At 45.4% G+C, this 27470-nt stretch overlaps 1 protein-coding gene and 2 long non-coding RNA genes across 4 annotated transcripts; 2 read left to right on the plus strand and 1 right to left on the minus strand.

The window, feature by feature from the left end:
- Positions 1–10516: 10516 nt before the first annotated feature.
- LOC124669907 (fe(2+) transport protein 1-like) lies at positions 10517–12958 on the minus strand. The gene is made up of 2 exons (XM_047206441.1): positions 12311–12958; positions 10517–10972 (listed from the first exon to the last, which is right to left on the minus strand). Exons 1-2 carry the CDS (start codon positions 12956–12958, stop codon positions 10517–10519), a joined length of 1104 nt encoding a protein of 367 aa, XP_047062397.1.
- A 4089-nt stretch (positions 12959–17047) lies between these two features.
- Positions 17048–18645, plus strand: LOC124674011. The gene is made up of 3 exons (XR_006992913.1): positions 17048–17435; positions 17517–18015; positions 18537–18645. It is a non-coding gene; the product is annotated as an uncharacterized LOC124674011 (long non-coding RNA).
- A 52-nt stretch (positions 18646–18697) lies between these two features.
- Positions 18698–22986, plus strand: LOC124674009. 2 transcript variants are annotated; one of them, XR_006992912.1, is made up of 4 exons: positions 18698–18719; positions 21300–21457; positions 21550–22248; positions 22422–22986. It is a non-coding gene; the product is annotated as an uncharacterized LOC124674009 (long non-coding RNA). The 2 variants fall into 2 exon arrangements; XR_006992911.1 differs by lacking the exon at positions 18698–18719 and adding an exon at positions 20875–21227.
- The last annotated feature ends 4484 nt before the right edge of the window (positions 22987–27470 follow it).

A 27470-nucleotide genomic window follows, 5' to 3' on the forward strand; every position in this document is an offset into this window, starting at 1 on the left:
GCATATCATGTGTAAATTGCTCACATAAACCCCATGATGATATGCTTGCCTTGTCTTGCTCCCATAATCAAAATGCTTCTATCTCCTCTAGTTGTTTGTCTAACAATGTAGAGGAAACCGAACACTCTATGGATCAAGACATGTTTTCAAATGAGGATTCAAGAACTTCTTCATCTTCATCCTCCGGTTTGCACATGTGCCTTATGGCAAATGGATCAAAGGTATCTCCTACTTTGACTCCTAATACTTCCTCTAATGATGAAAGTGATGATGATGACAATGATGAAGAATATAATATCTTGGTGCATAATATGGCAATGGTATATGCTTCTCTTCACGGTAATAAAGAAGCTCGTGCTAATCTCGAACACTCTATGGATACCTTGAGTAAATATAGGGAAACCATAGTGGAGTTGGAGTCCCATATCGAAAATGGGGAAATGAGATTCACTCTCCTCAAGCATGAGCTAAAAGATGAGAAGCATACTAATTTTATGCTCACACAAAAATTTGAATCCTATAAGCATGAAAATGAGAAAACTATTGTTGATGCTTGTGCTACTAACTCTAATTCTTGTGAAGCATCTACCTTAGAGGAGAATGTTGAGCTAAGGGCTCAACTAGAGTTGCTAACTAGCAATTATAGGGAATTGGAAGAAAGTCATAAAAAGCTCTCAAGCTCTCATAATGATCTTCTAATTTCCTATGATGGGCTAAAGTTAGCTCATGAGGCTTGTATCACTAAGGTAACATCTTGTGAGCCTCATGTGGACATTAGCACAATCTCTACTACAAATGCTATATCGACATGTGCTAGTCCTAGTAGTCCATCTAGTCAAACTAGTGATACACCTTGTGTTGGATTACTTGCTTTGCCTTGTTGCTCTAATAATGAAGCTTCTACTTCCTCTAGTACTTGTATTTCTACTAACCATGTAGAGGAAATCAAAGAGCTCGAGGCCCAAGTCCTTCCTTTAAAGAAAGACTTGGAAAAGCGTCATGAAGGGAAATCCGCACTTGACAAGATGTTGAGTATGCAACAATCCCCCAATGACAAGAGTGGACTTGGATTCAATTCCAATAACAAGAACAAGTCCAAGAGCAAGAGCAACAAGAAGAAGGGCCAAGACAAAGTCAAGGATCCGGCCAAGATGGTTTGCTTCAAGTGCAAGGTTGAAGGGCATCATGTTAGATCATGCCCATTGAAGAAGAAGAAGCACTTGAGTGAGAAACAACAAGGGAAACGGCCACAAGGTCAAGGTCAAGCTCATGCTCGACCTCAAGTCGAAGATAGGCCACTTCCCAAGAAGAATCAAGAGGTTGTTCCCCAAGAGAAGAAATCAATAAAGAAGAGAAAGGGGAACACTTGCTACTTATGCCGTGTGAAGGGGCACTTTGCTTCTTCATGTTTAAGTGGTACCTTATCTAACCCTATAATTGTTGATGATGATTATTCTCTAGGAAAGGATAAGGATGGCAATGTGTTTGCTAAGTTTGTTGGAACTCAAAGTGGTCTCAAGAAAAGGACCATTTGGGTTGCCAAGCCTATTGTGACTAACCTCTTAGGACCCAACTTGGTTGGGGACCAACAAGCTCAAACGTGATCAATAGGTGCATGTGGAGGTCATTGGAGACTTGGCTAATTCATGAAGAATTTAGGGATCTTCATATATTATATTTTGACCAAGCCAAGTCGTATGGATCATTATCTATATCTTATAACCAATGTTCCTCCTTGCGGTAACTTATACTTCAACTCATCATATTTATTGTAAGTTACTTGCCCCTTTGCATGTTTGGTTTTGTACCAAATATTTGTGTGTATGTGTTGTGTCTTACTTACCTATCTTGTGTATTCAAGTATGTTTGTTTGACTCATCATATACTTGTGTATTGTTTTGGAGCCTAATGCATTTTGATGATATCTTATTTGGCTCTCTTTGAAGTGATTAATGGAACATCCCATTTTGGGGGAGTGATATGCTTTGTGCATCTCTCTTTCTTTAAAATATGCGTACATGGGTACCACCACCTAGTATTGATATTGCAAGATTATCTAGTCACTATGTGGTGTGTCATACTCATGAGAAATTCAAATTCTAAAATATCCATTAATCATCTCTAGTTGAATTTTAAGTTGCCTCTTGTTTAGAAGAAATGACTTATCACATTATGGGGGAGTAATATGTTTTGTACATATCACAAGCCTAGAAAATGTGAACATATGAGGTTATGCCACTTAGAGTTGATGCTCTTAATTATCTTGTTTCTAGGTGGCATGGTTGCTCAAACAAGCTCCACTTCGTAGTAAAAAGATTTTATTGGCTCATCTTTTGGATTCTTGTTTGAATAAGAAATTCTTGGTGCGGTTTTCCTCAAATACATATCTCTATATCTTATTTGGGACACCGTTTGCTTCAAGTTATTCTAATCATTGCCGTGCGTGATTGTGTGACTAGTTGAAGCTATCAAGAATCTTCATCCGTGCATAGTGCTCAATTCTATATACTTATCCTATGCCTTTCATTGTGAAGTTGATCCTTTCTAACATTGTCAATACTCCACCGGAAATTATTTCCAATATACTCATTGTCTTTGACAATTGATAACCTTGTATGTGGTTGAATTTTTGGATCATCTTCACCTTGGATTGTTTCTTATTGCCTTATTTTACTTCCAACAAATCTTTGTTGCTCCCATGTGTCTTCCTTGTTCCTTTGAAAAATCTTTTGATAAATTCTCTTGATTCATATCAAGTGTTTGTTTTGGAAGACAAACCTTTTCCTTACGGTACATTGTGCCATTGTGAAAAGTGTATATGGCTTGGTTTATTTTGTTTGAACCTTGCTCTTTTGGGGAGTTTGCTATCTCATTCTTTCTTACATGATTCATTTGCTTGAATGAGATAAATCTTTGAGCATGTTTGCTTTATTTCATCCTTTATGCTCAATGGTTTCTTCTTAGTTCATTTGTTGAACTTTGATTGAACAAATCTTTTGTGATTTGCGTTTTTGATATTATTTGGACAACAAATTTGTTTGGTCACACCTTTATGCCTTATTCAATTCATTTGGTGTTTTGTCCAAAGTATATCTTTCTTGGATCTTTAAAAGTCTTTGTGCGTGCTTATATGCAATTTATTTATATTTATAGCATGCTTTCTTTCTTCGATCCATTATATAGGGTATACTCCATCAAATCCTAAACGGCTAAGATGTGCATGAAATTCAAATTTCATCTATAAATATGCACATATTGATATGGAGTGTATCCTATGTATTGTGGTTAGTCTAACCATTTTGGACCCAATGAGTTTGGGGACCAAGATGTACTTGAATAATGTTTTAGGTACATTGGAGATGCAATGGAGGCTTGTCTCATCTATAAGGAAGGTGTTGTCACCATGTGAGAATTGGAGTCAAGTTAGGATGATCGTCGAACTCTTATCTACTACATCAAGCCATTGCTATCTCGGTAACAAGTATCTTATTCATGCATTCTCATATAGCATCCAACCTCTTGTAGGTTGTATCTTGGCATGAAATTATTTATTTCAAAAATATTGCGGTTCTTGAAAAATCATTTTTAAAGTAAAACCTCTTATTGAACATTTGAGTAATTTGAGAAGATGCATATGATAGGATTATATATATATATATACATCATGTTTATGATTCACCTATCACAAATATGCCCTCTAGCAATTTATTGCATATCAATTCCTCAAAGAGCTCTTGTGTGCAATATTGATGAATTTGTGAAATAAATCCGTATTTGATGATACTTGTTACCTTTCTCAAAACATTCCAACTAGCCTCTACTTCCCTTATTGTTAGTTGTGATGTTTTTGAGATCTTATTTTGTTGAAGTTCATTTATATACCATAAGTGAAAAGTGGAGCCATAGGCTATATATGCTTTTAAGCAAACATCCTTTGGTATATTTTATGACTTCATCTTGGATATCGTATCTTATTTATTTTGTTAACCTCTTGTGTGTGCATGTTTCTTTGTGGATCACTATGTACACTTTAGAAACTTATATACATGAGAGAGTTAATCCATCACCTTGATATCTTTGTTCTTTGCCGACCATCTTTTATCCTTTTGTTTCTTAGTGGTGTTGGTAAAGGAGATTTATGAGTGCTTGATTTATTTGTTTTCCTTCTTGCACTCATATCTCGTAATTGTTGGACTAAAGTTGTTCTTGATAAGCATATTCTCTTTATCTTAGTTGCGTTCTAAATGATATATAGGGAGTGAGGATTCCATGTTTGTGCATATTGTATTCAAATGCAAACATTATAAATTGTGCACAAACCTTGGGGAGCTTTCTTATTTTATTTAGAGCACTATATCTCTCTTATCATGATATCTTTGTTTGTCCAATTGGATCTTTGATTGCTTGCTTTATTTATTGAAGCTCACTTCACCATGTTATCTTTTTGCAATCTTTGATCCTCAATATAGTTTGACTTCCTTCAAGTATTCATCATTGGATATGTGCACTTGATTCCACTCAAATTATGAGAAGTGCACACTTTGGGGAGGAACTCACATTATATTGGCCTTCTAAATTTTTCACCCATTTTGACAATCGATGCCAATGGGGGAGAAGTTTAGAGGGTTTAAGGGAATGGTTTTATACTTAAGTTTGGTTTGTGCTTAAGTGTTTTGCCTCTCATGCATTCCATATTTATATGTCTTGCATGGTTGTATATATATAGTGGAAACTATCCCAAAGGTTAATCTTGACAATATATGCAATGAATTCATGTTCATCACACGTGCATACATTGTGGGGGAGTTTTCTCTATATACATTGGTTCTACTCACATCTCTAGCATTTGTTGTAGTTGTGTGAGTAGAGCCGGTTTTGATATGGGCTAGTAGCTTTGTGTTACTTGACCATATCAAATACAACCTCTTGTATACAACTTATTCTCGGATAAGTTGCGTACTTGTTTCTAATATTCATTATATAAACCCTCTTATTGTGGTTGTCATCAATTACCAAAATGGGGGAGATTGTAAGGGTATATTGCCCCTATGTGTGGTTTTGGTAATCAATGACAACCCCTATGGACTAATGTTTTCATTGAGTTTATATGAAGGAATATTCCATAGGTACTACTTGCTCTCCATGTGTTGGATTCAAGTATGGATGCCATGAAGATAAAGATATACCTTGTGTATTGGCATCAAGATCATCGGTATGAAGATATATATGTGATATGATCAAGAAGAAGAAATGAAGATGGAGTTCTTATGTGGAACTCAATATTAGCCATGCTCTATCTTAAGTGAGTATGAGAAGATACAAGGTTGAGTTGGGCAAGTTCAAGATGAGCATCTTGAGTGGATCACATGCTTGAAGCTTGCTGTCCATTTGGTGATAATGGACATGTGAAGATGTGTGTCAATGGAGCTTTCCCATCATAGTGTATGGGGGAGCATTTGTGAGTCTTCACAAAGCAACATTGGTCATGTGAGGCATTCCGGCTTGAGTGGAGCGTGAAGAGCTATCATCAAGATCAAGCGGGATGCGCAAGGCAAAGGTATGACCTCGCTAGGTTTTCCTTTTACCGGTCTCAAGGTGGTTGTTGGGAGACCGGATTATAGGATAGATAGCCGCACTATCAAGAGGGGCTTTCGGTTGGGTAACTTGATCACATCGTCTTAGGGAGCTCAACCCTTTGCATACTTTGCATATCCTTATTGCTTCTTGGTGTTTCTCTGTGTGAGGTTCTTGAGCTTGTTGCTAGCTTTACAACAAGCCCAAGTTCATCGAAACGGAATCCGCATGCATCTTCTATTGCGTTTTCGAGTTTGGACGTCTTCACCGTTTCTTGACGGTGGGAGACCTCCTCTCTAAAATCATCTAAAAATATCCTGTGAGGAGTCTCCATATTTCCAGTTTTTGTTAGGGTTCTATTCGTCGTTATCTTTCCAACAAAATTGGTTTCATCTCATTTGGGGTTCGGGAGCAAAAGTTATTAAAGAAAAAGATAAAAGGGAAAAAGGAAAAAGAATAAAAAGAAAAAGAAAAAAAAAGGGGAGCGGCAGCCGGTCGGCCGGCCGGCCTGCCGGGCCTGGCGCCGGCCCACCCGGTCACCGACCGGCCTGGTGGCCTGTGCCATCCGGGGCAGGTCCAGTGGGCCGCCGGCCTACTCCGGCCCAGAAGCCGGTTTGCCTCCGGCCGCCGGCCCCGCCCGGCCAGGCCGGCCTCCCGCCCGGACCGGGCCTTCGGCGCCCGGCGGCCCACCTCCCCGCGCGCCCCGTAGCTCGCCGCCGCCCGCGCGCGCCGCCGCCCGCCCGGCCGGTGGGCCGGCCCGACCGGCGCCACGCTGGCCGGCGCCGCCGGCTCCGGCCGGCCGGCCAGCCCGGCCGGGCCACTTCTAGAGTTTTTTTTTGCCCGTTTTTCTTGTCCTTTTCTCCGGTTTTTCCCCAACAGCTATATTTGCTCCCTAGCTATAAATAGCCCCTCCTTCCACCTTGAGCAACTAGTTCTTCACATTCCTCTCACCTCCATTGTTGCTATTTGAAGAACTTGCTCTCCTCTTGATTCCTCCAATCATTCTTGCTCATATTTGAGGATCTGAGAGAGTGAGATCTAGATCTACACTTCCACCAAACCGTTTCTTCTCTAAGTGAGGGAATCTCTTGGGATCTAGATCTTGGAGTCTTTGGTTGACTTTCCCCTTGTTCTTCCTCTCCAATCTCATCCTAGCATTCGTTGCCTTGGTGGGATTTGAGTGTGAAGGACTTGAACACCTCCGGTGTTCTTGCTTTGCATCATTGCATAGTGTTGAGCTCTCCACCACGATTAGTTCGAGTGAGAGACCGTGAGCTTGTTACTCTTGGAGGGTGACCTCCTAGTTGGCTTGGTGATTGGTGCTCCGGTGATCTCTTCAAGAAGATTGTGAAGAGGCCCGGGCTTCTCCTTCGCGGAGCTTGTGAAGTGGTTGTGGAGCTTGCCATCTCCGGAGCGGAGGAAAAGCTAACCATAAGGAAAGGGCCATTATCCTTCGTGGGTGTGGTTCGGAGAATAGGGTGAGCCTTCGTGGCGCGGGGAATCCTTCGTGGGACCTCCACTCCTCCAAACGTGACGTACCTTGTTGCAAAGCAAGGGAACACGGGAATACATCCTCGTCTCCGCGTGCCTCGGTTATTTCTATACCCGAGCTCTCTTTCCTTGTGATAGCCATCGTGCTTGAAGTTCATATATCTTGCTATCACTTGTGCTACATATATCTTGTGCCTATCTTGCTTAGCTCTAGTTGCCATTGTCACACTTAGTTGAGCTTAGTATATTTAGGGTTTGTGCTTGTAAACTAAACATTAGTTTAATTCCGCATTCTTACAAGACAAATCCGCAAGAGTTTGTAATTGCCTATTCACCCCCCCCCCCCTTGCACGAGACGCCGCCACCACCTGAGCGCCGCCCTACAAACAGAAACCCTAAAGACAGGGAACGAAGCCCCCAAAACTGGGAAACGAAACCCTCCCACTGACGAGGGCCGCGATCCGCCGCACCTCCATGGCCCGAAGGCCACAGAGGTGGCCAGATCGGAGGCGGCCGCCGATGGGAGGCAGAGGAACCATAATCTTCTTAGGAGCGAAGGGGTACGGACGTGAGTATGCAACTTTTGTTTAACTAACTTAAAACTTGCGGTACAACTTGATAATTATGTACTGTAGTTGATATGAAGAGAAATTATCATGTTAATAACAACGTACTAATTGTGCCTAATACTATATTAATTGTGTACTAATTGATGCATGGTGTTCGTGTCGTGTGAGAGGCGCAAATATGTTCATGGTCAGATGCATGGTGTTCCTGAAGGAAAAAGGATGGAACGGGGATCTTGCTGTAAATAGTGGAGGTGTTTTTTACTGAACAATAAAAATGCTTGAGGGGCTCTTTGCAATGTACAGAGCTGGCTGCACGAATCTTAAGGCATAAAATGGACGCCCGGTATAAGCCCGGGATGCCCATGTGTATGTACAATGGGGTTTTTGCACATGTGCAGGACTAGCCCACCACAATCAACGGCGGCATCGACAGGCCTCGCCGTAGACGGGAAGGACGCAATCACATCGTCCCTAGCATATAGGGAGGACGCAACCTCGCCAGCGGAGGCAAGGAATAACACATAGGGGTAGGATGGGTGCATCCCTGCAAGTGCTGGGTGAGCTTCTCCTTGTCTCTGGTGACCAAGCGGTTTAGGGTTAGGGTTGATTATATTTCTACCTATGTAGATGGTACTCGCTAATGCAAATCTTAATGCAGCGCGCTACAGAGACACCACATGCAACATGTTTAATTAACCTGAAATATGAGAACATTTACACATAATTAATCGTGTTATTATTACTTTTACACAATATACTACGTACACACAGCGAAAATAGCTAATGGAACCTGGCAACGCGTGAGGACGAAAACACACCAATGAGGCAGCACCACGTGTTTGACCGTATATGTATTTTCATTTGTATATGATCCGTATTTCCACCATGTTCTGACAACATACATTCACATTAACTCGAGCTCTCTCACCAACCTGTCCTCCCCGCTGCTCTCCCTTTCCAAATCAGACAACAATGGAAGTTGCTGCTCCTTCTAAGCAATTCCTAGCTCACTGCTCCTCCAGCTCTTCCTCCTTGCCGTCCTTCGTCCAGGCCGGCCGCACCTCCTCCTTCAAGCAGGCCGGCCAAATGCTCACCGATATGCGCGCCCACGAGCTCCAGCGCATCTCCTGGCCGTCCGTAATGCCCCACCACGGCGGCAGTGCGGTGCTAGCTCGAGCGGCGGAGGGGGGCTTATTGGCGGGGCGCGGCGTCCGCCAACGGTGAGTTGAGGCGGCGCCCACCTTCGCCCAGAGGAGCTCTGGCGACACCGCATCCGAGTACTTCTCCGCCGCGCTGCGCCTCTCGCCGGCCGTGGCCGGGGTCACGGCGTCACGCTCCTCTCGCTCAGCAACGGCGCGCCGGACGTCTTCGCCAGCGTCGTCCCCTTCGCCATGCTCCTGCACCGAGTCTCATGGCACCGAGCTCCTCCGGTCGCCGTGCTCCTCCATTCAATCTCATAGATAGCGAGTTCCTCTGGCAGCGGTACTCCTCGACCCAGATCTTGGGTAGGGTCGTAGGGACGCCGACGCCAACCCGGCCGCGCTCGTCATCGTGCTCCGGTGGTTCAAGGGCAGCAGCGCCGAGAGGCCGCTGTGGGGGCGGCGCCGGCTCCATCTTCCTCAGCCGAGAGACCCACCACCACCACGACGGCGGTGCCGGCCCGTGCCGAAGAACGTGGTTTTCAATCTGTATGAGCGCCGCAGTACGTTCCGTTTTGTGTGTTGGATTTCTATTGATTTTCTGTCAGTCGTACTCCTGTGTGTTTCTTTTGGTTTGCTCTAGGTCGTGCTGGTTTGTACAAATTTGCCTTAATCTCATTTCGATCTGTTTAAAAGAATGTGTATTTTTTCTTCCGATCCAAATGTTCAAGTGGTAACAAATGTTATTTTGTTCATGAATTTATCCAGAACTTGTAAACTAATTGGTGAACTAAATCAATCGATTTATTAACTTAATAATTTTGAATGCAACAACATTTTATTTTTATCATTGTTTAAAACTTTGTGTTCCAAATTTTTCGATTTTGACTATTTCATCATTGATTAATGGGGAAAACTGCCAATGAATCTTTCCATATTTTTAAAATAATGTTTTAGAAAATATATTATAACACAATCATTAGTACAAAATGTCCATTTTGGATTAGTAAAAAATGACATCTTTTTAGATCTTGATGTTTTTAATATTCTATGAAGTAAGTTCCAAATGGAGTAATCATCGGGAGAAAATTGTTTTTAGAGCTCATCCAAATGAAAAATCTCAATCAGCAAGGCTAATTACTCTTATTCTAGCTTACTGAAGTTAATTCAACTTCACTTCTAGTCAATGAGGGCATTAATTTTGTGCCGTTGCATTTGATAGCAATAAATGAGAGGAGCGGGCACCGGAGACAAGGGGGTGGGAGGGCACCTGACAAAGCATTTAATTCAATCGGTACAGCACGCACCTCTCTATACTGCACCATGTGTCTAATGCGCAGTAAGTACCCACCCACTTGCGTACGCCGCAGTCCCGTATAAGGCTTCGTATCGAACAAAGTGGAAATTGACTAAAGAAAGTATTGGTACGATGCTATATTACGCACTAATCACGCGGCGGAACTCGACGTCCACGATGTCGACCTCGCCCGTAGACGGGTCCCAAACGTGCGGGTCGGTATACAATACTTTATGTACAGTTGACGTGTCAAACACCCTACGTTTACAACAATATAGGCTAGTAGCTGAGGCTGATTTGGCCAAGCAAGCTAATTACAACTTCGCAGTCTAGTGCTTATATGCACTAGATTGTGGCAAGTAGGGAGTACTATACAGGGTGGCGATGTGCTACAGCACTACGTACAGCAGAGCGAGCACGGTGAAACAGGTGTCGCGGTCAGACGGTCACGCCCACTTGGCCATGACTGACATGCCGCCGGCGCCGAGGAGGACGGCGAGGAAGCAGACGAGCTGGAGCCTGGCGCTGGCCTGCAGCTTGGGCCCCATGAACTCGGCGGCGAGAAGCTCGACGAGGGCCATGTAGTGGAGCAACCCGGCGGAGACGGCGTTCAGCAGGCCGACGACGATGAGCGCAGTGGGGCTGTTGTCCCTGTACACCTTGGTGAGCGCCAGGCCGAGCACGATCCCAAACGGCGTGGTGGTGGAGAAGAAGAAGACGAGGCCGGACTTCATCCTGGCGCCGTACTCGGCCTGGAGGATGCAGCCGCCGAGGCCCATGCCCTCGAACATCTGGTGGAAGCACATGGCCGCCACCAGCGGCCGGATGGTGCAAACGCTCTGCGACGCTCCCATGCCCAGCCCGATCACCACGGAGTGCACCACGATGCCCATCTCTAGAACCTGCACCCGTCGTCAGTGCATGCATCATTAGAACACAAACTAGAGGTGCCATGCGTAGTTACATTCTTATTATTGAGCTCGATTTCCTTAACAGAAAATCACTCAAGTGATGAATCATGAATGTACACAGATCTATCTGGATCATCATACGATACAAACTGAACAGTGAAGATTAATCAATCAGTTTTACTTGGGGACAAACATATGACACAGCTGTCACATAGGCTTCAATTAAAACATCAACCAGCCGTGCTTAATTTTCTAGTAGGATACACGAATATGCAAGATGAAACAAAAGGAAATAAATGAACTACAAACTGAAGTCAAACGTGCAACTCATAGCTTAACCCCGCACACAAAAAAACTAAGTTAACTAAAGTACTAAAGCTATCATTTGATCCAAGTGTTCATATATTAAAGTATTAGGTTGGTAGACAAATGGAAGATTATGTTGACGTGTATAAGTAGATTGCATAGCCCTTTCCATAAGTTCGGACTTTTGGTTCAAGTGGCGTAGTTTGACTCCGTTAGCGACCTATAGTGCGACAAAACAAATATCCAATCATTAGCTTGGTCGCGCCCACAGTTACTCCCGGTTACATAAAATTTTGTAATAAAGCACTCCCCATATTTAAAAAATCACTTAAAAGGTTTAAGTATTGCACCGATTTCTGCATAACTAAGATGCACAGAGTCTTAACAAGTCTAGGAAAAAAACAAGTGAATATGGAATTAGTTGATTCCCTACTCTAGTTATTGGAAACATTATAAAATAAAAAGTTAGATAATTGTGCAGCGTGTTACCCAAACTTCTGCATTTACATGTTTTATATTTCTCAAATTGTAATTTTTTCAAAAAAAATAATTAATTTTCTAATAGTTGAAATATCTGAAAGTTTTTAAGTGATTTTTTGGAAGTTCCAAATTTCCAAAGTTGAAGTTCTAAAAGTCTCAAATTTCTAATTTTTAAAAAAGAGTCGGAAGTTTGAAATTTCTGAAAGTGACAACTCGATTTTCCAATAGTTTTTTTTTTTGCGAATAGGACACTGGCATTAAAAGAAACACCGAACAGTACAAAGCAGCTCAAGAAAAACGAAAATTACAACGAGATCTTTGAGAAGCCCTTCAAAGTTTCCGAAAAAGAAAGTTTGACCATACGTTGACTATGTGAAAGAGGAAAGAAACGGCCGGCCAGTCTGGCTGTGGCGACGCAAATTAGTCTTGCCCAACAGTAGTTGTAAGAAGCACAAGTACATTGCTCAGTGACATGAAAAAGATCAAACAGAACTAATAATTGGCAGGTCCAGGGAGCGTAATGGCAAGTGTGACACAAGATACCTGAACGACAACGCGGTTCCGTCGCAGCTGCATCTGGCCGGCCTCTGCGTCGTCAGGCTTGGCCAACGCCATGCCGTGGCCATGTCCATGCCCATGTCCGTGCCAGTTTCCTCCCTGCTCCGGGCTCTCGTGGTCGGCGACTGTGGCGGTATTACCACGGCTGGCGCCGCCCTTGTTCCGGTTGTAGAAGGTGAGCATGAGCGAGTCGACCATGAGCGTGAAGAGGGCGGCGAGCATGGCGACGAAGGCGGTGAAGGGGAATTCCCCCCAGGGCTTCACGGGGAGGCAGGGGGAGGAGAGGTTGTTGAAGGAGTCCGGCAGCACGTGCATATATCCGGTGCCGAGGATGACCCCCGACGCGAATGCTTTCACGACGGAGAAGAGGCTTCGGTCGGGGTGCAGCGCCGGCACGGACCTGGCGAGGAGCGGCAGGCACACGCCGACCACGCTGGAGAGCAGGATGGTCGGGATGGCGATGAGCTTGAGACGCAGCGCCTTGGGCACGTTGTGGCATGCGTCGGGCGCCGCCGCCGGGTCGGCGCACAGGCCGTCCTCGGGCGCCTTCTGCGCGTGGGCGAGGAGGGGAGAGGAGGAGCAGACGATGACGATCAGGAGGGCCAGCGCACGGGCTTGGGACGGCGGCGCCATTGCTCGATCTTGGCTTGGCTGAGGTTGTTGTACGTAGCTAGCTGGGAGGGAGGGAGTGACTTAGCTTGCTTAGTGAGCAGCTATCTCTCTCTTACTACTGCTGCAAGGCTCGTTGTTGGGTACTTGTCCGGTTGTACTGGTGCTTTTTGAGCTTGTCAGGTGAGCGGGTTTATATAGGATTTGAATTGAGTTTGATTGAGCCCAGTATGATCTTGCGTCCGGCCCAGCGACAAAAATAGTTTTTGTAGTGAAAAGCAAAATTGAAGTACACTAGCTCTAGACCGACATGCCACAAAACGTGACACATATTTTCTGAAGATTACTAAGATCAAGATGTGTGACACACTAACCCAAGAACCAGTACGGCCCGAATCATGCTGCTTTCCCAGACAAGTGGACTAACCAAGGAATTGTTGCCCGGAATAAGCTAACCTGTGTGCAGCGTACTGTATGAGACCGTTTCATGGTTTTGAACCGTAAATATCCATGCTTTCATGCGCCTGAGCCCTGAGGTGTTACTGTCGGGCTGTCGGCCGGCTAGCTAGCAAGCGCAAAGCTGTGGGTTTGAAACCAACCTATTTCATTTTGCACCAATCGTCTTTTTTTTTTACAAAAGTTGACGCGCTAGTTTTCAGTTGATCTAGAAATAATTTAATTATATGCCACCTAATTTCATGTGTACTTCATGGGTAATTGATTAAAAAAATGTGGCACATGGACAATTTCACATCCATGTGTAATTTTTATGTTTTTTTCGAAATGGGTATCACCCCAGCCTCTGCATCAAATAGATGCACACAGCCATTTATTGATAAATCCATATGTAAGTTTTATGTGCACGAATCACGGTGTAAATCTAATGATCCTAGAATCGACCTATAACTAACTAAACTCTCGATCGACCTAGAGCTAGCAAAAGGGTTTATTAATTGTACATTACTTTGAAAAGGGTGAATACCCCGACCTTCTCGGCGGAGGCACACAAACACATATCATTCACTATTCAAAAGAGTTAGGCAAAGCCTCGCATTGATGCAGATCGACCGAAAAAATCCAAAGGTGTATGCCTAGGAGAGTGGCTCCAGTGACCTACTACTAACCCTATGCAAATGAGTGAAACAAACTAAAAGTATAAAATCCTAGGCATAATCTTCAAGAGGGGATCATCGCACGTGCTCGGATGATAACAAGTCCAACCACCGGTCGATCTTGGGACTTTCATCCCCGCTTATGAGTTTCGAGCCACCGCTTTCAACAAGAGCGTATGCAAGTGGCATGGATCTCGTGTTTCCACTAGATTGGGTGCAAAATTGTCGTTGAAGTCGCCATGGGCATTATCCCTCTACCAGTTTATGACATGGTGAGCCAGATGCCACTAAAGGAAATACCGGAAGCAAAAAAAGTGTTCCCTACCGCCCACTTGCAGTCACTATCACACCACCTTCGATACACATAGTGTGGCGACAAAGGGACGTCTTCCTATTGACACTAGAAACATACAAGACTTGATGACTCCGCATGAAGCGTCTTCCTTAGAACTTACCAAGAGGATCAAACCTGATTTGGGGCCACATACGGCTGCCGGCCTCGGAAACTCCATCACCCATGGAGTGGGTGTCTCATATAGTCATCAACCTCAAAAAAAACTAGGACTAGAGCATCACCATCTCAAGATTTGTTTGTCGCGCCGTACACACGACCATGGTGGACGCCGCCACCGAAGAACCAGACACACCACATTTATTACCATTCTCATGTCACCATATGATTAGGGCACCTGCTTCTACGACATGGCTCCCATACGACACGCATGGCACGAAGCTTCCGCCATCTAGACGACCGAGCAAGCAGGTCGATTTCCACCTCCACCGGATGCACAACCCACGCAGATGGATCCCAAGGTTCCCGCCCTTGCCTGCCATGCCATGTCAACTGAGAGATAGGCGACAAGCTGGAGCTCTCCATCAAGCTTTCGCAGAGGGGCCCATGGCAACTACGGCCATGGCCAACAACTACGGCGATATAGTGAGGTGCTTTGGGAGGTACTCTAGAAGTGCAATTGGATCCCCCTCCCCCCCGACCATCCCGAGGGAGGACACGGGTTAGCCGATTTAGGAGCGCGGAGGGATGGTGGTGCCGCACCCTATCTTGTTATTTGGCGTTTGTTATCTCTTAATTTATGTTGCTTGGGTACAAGTGGTTGAACTTATGATACACTGGACATTGATCGAGTATGGACGAAACCACAATGCGAAAACAGGAAGCATCCTAATAAGACATAAGTACGCGACATAAAAACTACTGGATTTATATACATTCGGGTAGTTGTGTGGGATGGAAAGATACAATAGGGTTATGACTAATCTGAGAAAAAAGAACTAGGCTAATCCTAGCACTAAGCCCATGGACTTAGTATTAAGAAATTTTCAATAGACTGAGCAATAACAGAAGTGCTATTTTTAACTGTTGCGCGGTCCTTTTCTTCCTTGTACATATCCGCCATTGAGCAACTCATATCAAGTGCCTTGATTAGTAGCTTGGCTTGCTTAGTTACACATAGCTAGTGATGTAACAAGATTCCGGTGATAAGGTCGTCGCCTCCTCCTTGGTTTCTCCTAACACTTCAGCATTACATATCTCCAGCTCCAAATCCTAAGCCAAAGAATTAATGGAAGTAGTAAGAGCATGTCTAACAGGCCCCTTATAACCCGCCCACCCCGTAAAATTCCGGCGGGATACGGGGCAGGCGCGGCTTGGGCCGTCTAGCAGGCCCCGTATTCGGGCCGGCCCGTTTCGGCGGAATACGGGGCCCAGGAAATCGGCCCCGCCGCCCCCTACTTATACTGGGCGCAGGTGCGAGTGAGGGGTTAACCCCTCACTCGCCCGTAGTTAGCTCTGGCGAGAAATTCCGCCCACCCCAGCTCCACATTTCGACCGCCGTTGGGCATGTACGCCCGCGGCCGCAGTACCGCCTCGCCGGCGAGCGGATCGAAGCGATCCCGCTTGCCGGACACCGTGGAGGAGGCGTGGCGGCGCCAATGCAAGCGCTCCGCCGCGGGGAGTCGCCGTGCGGCGTGCCGGTACGCCGGCGCGCTTTACGTGCTGGATTCGCTCCGGGAGTTCGCCGCGGGTGGGCGGTGGTACCGACAAGACCCGCCGCTCAAGCCGATGAGCGGCGTCGCCTTCGAGAAGTGGCGCGCCGAGTGGGAGCGCGAGCGCGCGGCGAAGGCGGCATGGGCGGCGCGCATCGGCAGCACCAGCGGCGGAGGAAGCGGAGGCGATCCGCGTGCCGGCGAGGAGGAAGCGGAGGAGGCAGAGGAGGACGCGGCATTCCGGCAGGCGCTGGCCGCATCGGAGGCGGAGGCCGCCGAGAAGGCTCGGGCGGAGGCAGAGGAGGAGGCGGCGGCCATCGCCACCGTGGCGGAATTCGAGGCGCAGGAGGCTGCCGCCAGGGGGCCGTTCGTGCCATTCGTCATCCTCGACGACTAGATAGCCCCGCAGTGTAGAATCCCCTATGTATGTATGATCCACCGTATGATCAATGAAGATGAACTATGGTTTTAATTTTCCCGGGGTTTTAATTTTAAAAAATACAGGGCGAAATACGGGGTCTGCTAGACGGAATGCTTCAGCTAGACGCACTTTTCTGATACGGGGCGAAAAACTCGCGTTATACGGAGCAGAGAAATAAAGGACCTGTTAGACATGCTCTAACAAGATGATCAACGGTAGCTAGCATGGCTTCAAGTCTTCAATGGTTCTCTCCATCGCCGTCTAGGCGGCCGGTGTGATGCTGATGCTCGTCGCCCACGTCCCCAGGATCGTCTGGTCTCTGCAGCGGGGCGCCAGCGCTGACCAGGAGCGTGCCGCCACCACAGAGGATGACGGAAGCAACGGCTAGTCTGCCGACGAGCTTGAACTCTGTCGTGCCACGACTTCTTCCCCGACGGCATAACGGCCGCCCACGGCGCCGTGACTGGATGCGTTCGAGGCCAGAAACCGGTGCAGGCGGCTGCCGAGGTGCGAGCATTCTTTAAAAGAATTAAGGCTGTTGAGATCGCTGGCTTCTCAGCGCCCCGCCGATGCGCTGCTAATGTTTACATCGCCATGTGGGCCTGCAGTAATACGTGCCTCCCACTGCTTTCTTTGACGGTGCTGCACTGCTGCTCGACGCGTACGCAGGGTGGGCCATTGCAGTGTGGCACTGGCATCCGCTCCCCAAACTTAGCCCCGCACTCCATTTGTCTCTTCGCTCTCCCTAGGGTTTCTGGCTGCCGACCCGAGGTCACTGCCCAGTCGTCGGATCCGTAGGGCGGCCGCCTGCACCGGCACAGAGGCAGTACATGGCGAGGGTGGCGGCGGTGCGTAGTCAGTGGTGGGGGGCTGGGGACGGTGGGCGCAGTAGCCAGAAAGGGCGGCGCCGTCGTGGTCGTCATCCCGTCCCTATGATCTCGTGGGAGATCGTCCTCTGAAAAAGGTTGGAAGAGATGGGTTCATCCGCCCGCCGTTCCACCTAGAAAAACCGCTCCCCTAATCGATCCTATCTCTCCATTTACAGGGGAGGCAACGCCTCGCTCTCCTTCTCCGGCTGCAGGGTAGCTTGAGTCGTCACGCCTCCACGGCGAAGGTCGATGGGGACGCAGTACACACGGACGGAGGAGCGGGCTCCGGGGCCAGGCTACTACCACTCAACATCTGCGATTGGACCAGGCCAAGTCGTCGTGGGCGCCTGCACGGCCGGAGGTCCATGGGGGCGCAGCCGGAAAAAACTGTTCCTAGCCCAACAATCGCCCCTGTCCTCGCTCACGAACGGAACCCAGATCCTCTCCTCCATGTCCAGGCTCCCGCGACGGACATAGGACGCCCGGCCCCGTCCTGCCCTTCTCGCTGCCTCCGACCTCCCCTCCCTAGATCCCCGAACTGCGCCGGAGTGCGGGGCCAGCTGCGCCGCGGATCTAGATCCTGAGTGGTCACTTTTCCCCGTTTGGTGCTAGCCATGGCAGCCAGGCTAGATGCTTCGGGAGAAGGCTAAGCTCTCAGATTAGTTGTAACATAAGGTAGCTCTTTTCTTTTTATTCTTCTGATTCTTCATATTGGTATTCTTTTTGCAAAGATAATTGCTTTAGAGTTTTTTTGTTTCGTAGGATTCAATAAATTTTCTACTGTATGATGACTGCACTTTCTAGAGATTTAGCAATCGAAAACCAAAACCAATACTGCAGGAAACCATAGATAAAAATAATTTCCTGATTTAGACATTTCCAGGTCAATATGAAATACTAAGGTGCTTTAAACTCATGAAAAACTTATTTCTCACATATTTGTTGATGATGACATGGGTTAACGGTGAATCTGGACATCATTAACAAGAGGACATACCAAAGCAGTACTAATTTGTAATTGACAGCAGGGCCATATACTAATATGCTGTAACATGAATCATGAATCAATAAAATTCCAACAAGATTGATTTATTCAAGAGCCATGTGTGCAACTCTAATAGGATTGATTTATTCAAGAGCCATGTGTGCAACTCTAACAAGATTGACATTTTATGTTGCTTACTCTTTCCTAGCAGCTGCTCGCTCGTGCCGCCTCGGGATACCTGTAAGAAGTAGCGAGTGGTGCTGGTCCGATCGCCGGTGCTTGCGTTGCTTTTTTCATGCTCGCGTGGCATTATCAGGGGAAGGTAACGGAAACACTCCAAAGTATACATATTCAGGCTAAGAATGGCTCACGCACATATTCTTAGCTTTTTATGGTATGAAAGTTTATTCTTCTTGCTTGATGTATATGCTACAGTTTTTTTTTAGTTTGGTTGATCCTATTCCTGCAACATGGGTTGCATGCTTTGCTTCTTATGATTGGTGAAGACATAAAATGTTTCAGTGGGGCATAGACCAATGAAAAGTGTGTAGTATGTTTATGTGACATAAATTCGGGAGTGTTTGAGAGGTCCACAATTCATCCGATCACTTTGTCAAATGTCGATAACATGGTTTAAAAATCGTCGCTCGACGCCTAGGCGTCAAGGCGCTCCCCCTCCGCTTTGTAGCCGCTTTAGGCGCCTAGGCGTCCAAAGTGACCGCCTAGGCGTCGCCTAGGCGCCAAAGCGCCTCCTCCTTAAGGCGCCAAAGCGCCGCCTTAAAAACCATGGTCGATAATACTTCTAAATTATGGGGAGTGGTGTTTTGGAACATGTGAGCATATGCTCCCTCTATTTTGAAATTCATGTTACACACATTTTGAATTTCAAAAAAATTGAAACGAAAAATTCACACGTACATCTTCACGTGCTATACGCTCACAAAGTTGTTTCATAAAAAATGAACTTGTCATGTGACGTGTGCAAAAAAGACAAAACTCAGTGCTAAAAATAATGCTTTTTACAAGATAAATTTTCTCTTTTTTACATAGACCATAAAAAATATTGATTTTTCATAAAACTTGGCGAATGCACATATATTATAGAGATGTACATGTAGAATTTTGTGTCAAAAAATTTCGACAACTCGAAATATAATTTTTTGGTATAGGGAGCATACGCACCCGGGAGCCGAATTGAATTTCCATAAATTATGCACTTGAATTATCATTTACTTATCTGCAACACGGCCCTCTGTCGCTTGATTATGGCCAGCGTGGTCAGCATACTGCTCTTCATCTTGCAGCTCCTGGACTGCAACAGTGCTGAGCCTACAGTATCTTTATCAATGACCAAGCCATGCAGCAGAATTCTGATACTGGTTTAACAAGGAGTCGTTGCTGCTGGTCCAAATCAAATCATGCAAGGAGGCAAAAATAACTAGCTAACCCTGTGTGGCTTAATTACGTCTGAGCTCATGTTTTATCACATAACCCATTAGCCTCATCGTAAGATTTCATTGATAAATAGACACATTAATTGCATTGTAGATAGTAAACGAGAGGGATGCACATCCTGTTAAACTAACAACTCAGTCCATCAATTTTTGATGCTTCCTTAGCTAAGTTATGCCCTTCTCTGGGTCGAGATCCATTTCAATTAATGTAACTAAATTTTGCTTCAGTGCAACTTCCCACCTTATTTTCTAGCATATTTGATCTTGAAAATTTGATAATTATTCTCTAGGATCCATACAGGTTATGACATTGGATCCACAGAGGTGTACTAGATATCTAGATCGATGCATTTTTGTAACTGAACGTGTAGTCACATCATATACACTTAAATCTGTGAAATCTACACTGTTTATTTATGAAGTAGCCTGTGAATTGCAGAATTACATGTTAATCAGGGATAGCTTCCGTAGAGGTCTGGTTTTGGAATCATAACTTAAATAGTATTTTCGCTTAATTTAACCGAAAATTGTAGTATCCTTCGTTGATGAGTTCCTGGATCAGGGGTAGTGTGTGCTCAACATCTCAAGTGTATTGATGGATACAAAAGAAAAAGGATTCCGTTTTATGGCATATGGCGTTTGCTTGTGAAGCCACTGAACTTAATCTTCTCAGTGTGGTTGTCAAATTTCTGTTCAATCTTCAGATAGTTATCTCGCCATTCCGTTATGTCTGATTTTGTAGGAACCAAATTGATTGATGGGTTTCGAAAAAAGGCTAATTATTATAAAAGATGTCCATATTTTTACTGTTATGTAAGAAATGAACCTATGTTCCATTTTGTTTCGTAGCATTATGTAGCAAAGCTCTTCGGCATACAAGGATTCTGATTTAGATTTTTAGGCTTGCTTAAGAAAGGAATACTCCCTCTGTTCCTATATATAAGCCATATAGTTTTTAGAGAAAAATTCCAGAATATAAGGTTTATTGCGTTGCCCTACTTGTATGGACAATATTTTTGGATATTTGATTAGGTTTACTTATCTTATGCAAAGTCCTCTATTAGCTCACGACAATTACTTACGGTTAACCCTAGCCAAACATGGTGTAATTTTTCCTAAATATGTGTTTCTTAATTTCCGTGCCAGAAATTATATGGCTTATATTTAGGACCGGAGGGAGTATGTAACTAGCAAGAAATATACCTTTATTTCGCTAGATATTTACTATGCATGAGAAGGCTTGCATTTAGTGTTGATGGATTAGTAGCTATAACTGCCATGCACACTTAGGCTTACTGATTCTCTGCCCTCGGTTTGGCATATGCAAGTTGGTATGATCTGGTCACCAAGTGGAGCTTATTATGGAAATGGGTCAGCGGTTTGAGTCGAGTGAGATTCTGGTTGCCACTGAGCCAGAGTTGTTTGAAATGAATCGACATGTTGCCGCAGTATGCACATTGCTTGGTCCTGTTTGCTCGCATGTGTTCATTGTGGATGCTAATGCTAATTTGGTTTTGCAGGGTAAGAGATTTAGGAGCAAGACTGTGATTGATGGGTCTCCAGCCTAACCAGGATGGTGGTTTTGGTTTTGCGGCGGCTGTAACTGCAAGTCAGTTCAGGAAGGACCCGTCTATAGGCGTAGCAACGAAAAGTGTCGCTGCAAGAGTGCGAGCCCTAGGTTAGTGTGGATTGCAACAGATGCATTGTCTGTCTTTTCTTTTGGCATGGTATTCCGGCTAAAACCATTTCTTCTATTGTTGTTTTTTCCAGGTTTTGCATCTCTGTGGTAGTGTTTGGAGACGGGGCTTCTGTGGAGATGGTTTTTTTCCGGTGATGTGGGGTGGGGTTTGGTTGGCAAGCCTGTTTCCATCTTGGTTGCCAAGAATTGCATCCTCTTTTCTGTTGCGACCCTGCAGAACTAGCTATGTTGATGGGCAGAAGCTACATTGTTGATGTCAGGGTGTCCCGGTATTCGTTTCACGGTGAGGATAATCCCTTCCAAGCTGTTAGGTTCTGCCCTGAAGGTAGTTTTGTCTTTGTTGGCCATGATGCTTCGCTTATAGTCACTGGTAAAGCGCCTAAGTGGCTGGCTGTCTCTGGTGAGAGCTCTGCTGTCGAGGAGACTGACAGTGTTGGTGCGGCCTCTCTCTTGCTATTTCAGTTATTTTAAGTTTAGCTTTTTCTGCATGTGTCCCTAACTGATCTTGAAGGATCTGGAGATACTGAGGCTGAGGCAGCGCTTGCTCTTTCATCTGATGATGCAGGCTTGCACACAACGCTGCCTGCGCCTGCCTTTGTCTATGCGCATCTGTTTGATGTCCTGTCATTCTGCCTTACCAAGTGTATCAGCTGAGACCTTTTTTTGTTCCAGGAAACTCCAGGCGAGAAGTCATCGGTCGACATCGATCAGACTGATGATCTGGGCGTTGCCGATGATGAACTACTTTTGGATAGCCATTCTGAGAAAAGGTGACCACTCTATCTAATTTTGCTGCTTCTACTACCTCGGTTCCTATTTAATTGACGCCGGCCATCATGTGAAACATACATGGGCAAGCACCATTCTGCTTTAGTTAAAATGGCACGGAGGGAGTACTTGGTACTGGGGTGATGGGCGTTGACTGCCGTGTTCTTTTTCTCAGGGAAGGTAGCGCCAAGAGGCTGCTATTCGAGGCAGCGAGAAAGCTGGTGTTGAGAAGGCAGGAAGGAAGGTACCGTCATTGAAGGCTGTGCAGCAATTTGTCGGTCTCCAAACCAGCCGGTGAGGATGCAACAGTGTCTTAGTAGCCTGGCCTCATGGGAACCACAGTATTCCCGAGCAACCATGTTGTCCATGATCTGCGCATCAATCTCATATGGCGGCGCTTAGCCGATCCATTCTCTACAGGCGAAGCCATGATGAGCCTTCTCCGTCTGGTATACAGGCGTGCCGCCGCCTATTCTTTCCAGTTCGTTCTCCGAGAGCGCGGAGAGAAATCAGGATGGCCTGGTGCTGGCCTGTTTGAAAATCGATGGGGAACAAGGAAGGTATTCTGTAACAACGAATATACTACTAGCAGAGTTTGGACAGATCGCCTCTACCGTTTGGTGGCGCGTCGATGGCGGCAAGCTCCATCGGTAGAGCGCTGCTTCAGCACCTTGTATGCTCGCACTGTCTCATTCTACTATGAATGTTAACAATGATAGAGCATGGGTGTTCGTGATACCTAACGAACCAGTGAAGGTATTCTTATATGCAAAGAACAGCTGCTCTGGCAGGTCTAAAACTAGAAGACAATGTATCTGATGTGCGGCTCGCCACGTTCGTGTACGTCGTGAGAAGAGCACACCACCAGGCACGCATGCATGACCGCCACCAGCTAACCACCAGGCACGCATGCATGACCGCCACCAGCTAGATTGAAAGAACTTGGACACATTGTCTACCAGCTGGGCGCGCGGCCTCCATGCATTGATAAACACCGCCCTTTTTCACCAATCTTATCCAAATTCGTATATATGCACAACGGACTCATCTAAGGCTACAGGGACTCTGCGATGCAGTACAATATACCAACACTAAGATGGTTAAGCTTCGCGCACGAATTAAGTTTACTTCTTCCTTACTGTTTTTGGTTAAGGCCTTAAGAATACAGGCAGGCCTAGCACGTATACCTCGCCACTATGCTCGAAACTCGCACGGATGACGGAAATGCCACCTAAAACAAAGGATCTGAAAACGACTGGCAGCCGGCGCGGCGAAGCGCGCGTGCCATCTAGTAGCTTCTACGCCGTGGTTCTTTCTCTATTCAGGATGGATTTGACATAAGAATCCGAGAAGATAAATGGTTAGAAAATACAAGGCTTCGTAAACAATATCTAACTATATACAATTACCTAAATACCCGCGGGTTGCTGCGTGGAACAAAAGTTTGTGCTCAAGGTTATAACCAAAATGACTAGAGAAAATATATATCGTGGCTCCGTATACAATTATTGAAAAAAGGAATTGAACATTCATCACACGTAGAAGCCACACACTAAATTTCGTCACATCTCTAATGGAGTAACTCCTATGCAGTGGCACAAAGCGAGGAGAGAATTGCAGGTGCCTAGGTCTCACCAGCGTGGCGCACAAGGTGGATGAGCGTTGGCCATCTGAGATACCTGAAGACACAGTTAAGATCACCCAACTACAAAGTGAAGGTTGATGCCCACAAAATATTCACCCAACTACAAAGTGACGGTTGATGCACCTTTTTTTTGCAGGGGAAAAAGGATTGTATTGAGCAGATATAGAGTTGTTACAATGGAAAGAGATTTGGTGCACATGAGCACCAGTGATCTCACTTCGAAAAATAAATTAAAAATCATATTTCTAAGCTTCATAAAAATCTGAAAATAAATCATGAGGTAGTCGGTATTGTATCCCACAATCGTGTAAATTTTCAACTGAAAATAATGTGTATTTTAGGCTGCACAAAAATAACAAATACATAGATCTGAGTATAGTGATTCAAATCTACAAAATGAAAACAGATTTTGTCATTTTTGTATAGGTCAAGAAACAAAACATTTGAAATTGAGATTTTGTAGGTTAGTGGGGTACATCATTAGGTACTTTTAGAATTTTGTTACATAATTTTTTAAAATATATAAATATAATTTTCGAATTTTTTAATATGGCAAGAGCACTGGTGCCCAGGATCCAATATAACTTTTCGTGTTACAATCCCCTACAAGGGCATCCGGAATAGGCTCTGGCCCTATCCCTAACCACACAACAGTATGGTCATTCAATCTACCATAAGTCCATAACCAGCTAACATATGACTAGCTACATTTTACGATCTAGCAATCTTAAAAAACACCAGCCACCCGTTCAGAGATTAAAAGGGTCCTACCTTCAGCAACAATATGTCCCATGGGCGAGCGATCCCTTGCACTAGCCGTCAGCATCTTCACTGCCTCTGTGCTGTCTGTTTCGACCAAAATTGGCTGCTGACAATGCTCTACCGCTAGAGCAATACCCTCCATAATGGCACAGAGCTCCGCCTCCAGCGCGGAATTACACTGACAGAGAGATCTACACGCAGAGAAAATAATAGTCCCATCATGTGCCCGCAAGATCATACCAGCCCCTGCCTTGCCATCTGATGCCATAAACGAGCCATCTACATTCAGTTTCATCACCCCTTCAGGAGGTCGCACCCATGGATACACTGTGTTCTCGCTTGGTTTTTCATTGTCGGCAGAGATCAGATGACCGATCGGCCTCTTCCCTTTCAGTATCTCCTCATTTGTGGAGTTCGAGAGACTGGACAAAGATGTCATATAATGCAGATGAACCTTCTAGATCCCTCCACTGCTGGCATTGGCTTATTATGAGTTATCTCATTGCGGACAAACCAGATTCTCCAGAGAATAATCATCACCTTATCGAGTGCCTCCTTTGAAAGAGATAAGAGGAGCTCCTCTAGCCACTTCTCTCGAGGCCCAGCTAGGTTATCAATTCTCGGGATCATCCATACTTCACGCATAGCTTGCCAAAATTCTATGGCATGCGGACATCGGAAGAAGACGTGAGCCCCGTCTTCCTTCTCCATGGCACAGATAGGACACAACCCAGTAACTTGCATATTCCGCTTCTGCTTATTCATCTCAGTAGCAAGGGAATTCTGAATGGCCCTCCACAAAAATATGCGAACTTTCTCAGGCACATTACTCTTCCAGATAACTCTCCAGATGTATCTGTTATCAACAGGCGCAACACTTGATGCTTCATAGCCTCTCTCCAGGGACATGAGAGAGAGCCCAAGCTTGTATGCACTCCGGACAGAACCCCCCTTTCTCTGGCTGTCATGCAAGGAAGTCTTCTTCATGTTGAGGGATGTTTTGATTTTTAGAATAATGTCTGCATCAATTGGAGGGAATGTTTTCCTAACCAACTGCGCCTTTCGGGCACCATTTTCATCAACAAGACTTGGCACACTGTTTAGTCTAGACTTCCCACATGGCCCAATAACTTTCAGCATGTAATCACGAGGTATCCAGTTATCCCTCCACACACGTACTGACTTGCCATTACCAATACGCCATATCAAGCCCTTCTTAAGCAGCTCCATACCATACACAATTGCATTCCAAGTCGATGACGGATTACCGGTGAATACCGTATCCACAATATTTCCCTAGGGGTAATACTTTGCACTGAGAACCAGGGCACATAAACTCTTTGGGTTATCAATTAGCCTCCATGCTTGCCGAGCTAGGAGAGCTTGATTAAAAATACGCATATCTCGAGACCCAATACCGCCTTCATACTTTGGTCTACACATTCTAGCCCAGCTCATCCAATGAGTTTTCCTTTTTCCTCGATGTGCACCCCACCAGAAATTCCTCACTAACTTGGTTAGATCATCATAGACCGAAAAAGATAATTTAAATACCCCCATTATGTATGTGGAAAGAGCCTGTGCTATTGCCTTGATTAGGACTTCTTTACCACCTTGAGACAGGTCCCCCCATTGGAGTATACGTTTACATAATTTGGCTTGTAAATTCTGAAACTTCCCTCTATTCATTCTACATTCTGGAGTGGGTAGCCCCAAATACTTATCCTCAAAATATCCCCTCTGGACATCCAAGATGCCCCGGATGGCTGAATTGTATTGAGCACTTAGCCGGATTTATTAGTTGTCCCGTACTTAGCGCATAAGTATCAATTACTTGCTTCACACGATTCGCTTACGCTCCCTTGGCTTTGAAGAAGAGGAGAGTGTCATCAGCGAAAAGAAGATGAGATATACCCGGAGCACGCCGGCAGACCTTGACAGGAGAAATACCACCCGCGGTAACTTCTACTTTCAGCAAGGCAGAGAGACCATCAGCAACAAAGAGAAACAAGAACGGGGATAAGGGATCACCCTGACGTAAACCTCTTGTTGGGGATAACGCTTCCAATAAGGCTTCATTAAGTTTTACGGAGTATCTCACCGTGGTCACACACAACATTATCCATTGTACCCACTGATGAGCAAAGCCCATTTTATGCATCACATCCTCCAGAAAGATCCAGTCAACCCTGTCATATGCTTTTGAAAAATCTAGCTTATATGCGCAAAAAGGATCAGTAGCTTTCGCCCCATGCTCCATGAAATGAAGACACTCAAAGGCAAGCAGGGTATTATCAGTAATAAGGCGCCCAGGAACGAAGGCACTTTGATTCTCTGAAATAATATCTCCCAGTACCGGTCTTAGGCGGTTCACTAGATATTTTGAGATAACTTTATAGATAACATTGCACAAGCTGATGGATCTAAACTCTCTTCGTTCACTCGGATTATCCACCTTCGGAATCAAAACTATTGATGTTTCATTAACCCCAAGCGGCATGTTTCCTGTCTCAAAAACCAGCAAACCCGTTTGTACAATTTCATCCTTCAGTACTCCCCAATTACGCTGAAAAAAGCGCGCGGGAAATCCATCAAGCCCCGGTGCCTTTAGCGGCCTGATAACCCACAAGTATAGGGGATCGCAGCAGTCTTCGCGGGTAGTAAAACCCAATTTATTGATTCGACACAAGGGGAGACAAAGAATACTTGAAAGCCTTAACAGCGGAGTTGTCAATTCAGCTGCACTGGAAACGTACTTGCTCGCAAGAGTTTATCAAGAGTAACAGCTTTATAGCAAGTAGCAATAGTGAAATAACA

Source organism: Lolium rigidum, chromosome 7 (genome assembly GCF_022539505.1).
Source record: "Lolium rigidum isolate FL_2022 chromosome 7, APGP_CSIRO_Lrig_0.1, whole genome shotgun sequence".
Classification (NCBI taxonomy): domain Eukaryota; kingdom Viridiplantae; phylum Streptophyta; class Magnoliopsida; order Poales; family Poaceae; genus Lolium; species Lolium rigidum.

Bases quoted from the DNA above. Each gene is read 5' to 3' on its own strand.
- LOC124669907 (XM_047206441.1), bottom strand. From the start codon at position 12,958: ATGGCGCCGCCGTCCCAAGCCCGTGCGCTGGCCCTCCTGATCGTCATC. The intron at 10,973-12,310 runs GTATCTTGTGTC...CGACGGGTGCAG, and splicing joins GGAACCGCGTTGTCGTTCAG to GTTCTAGAGATGGGCATCGT.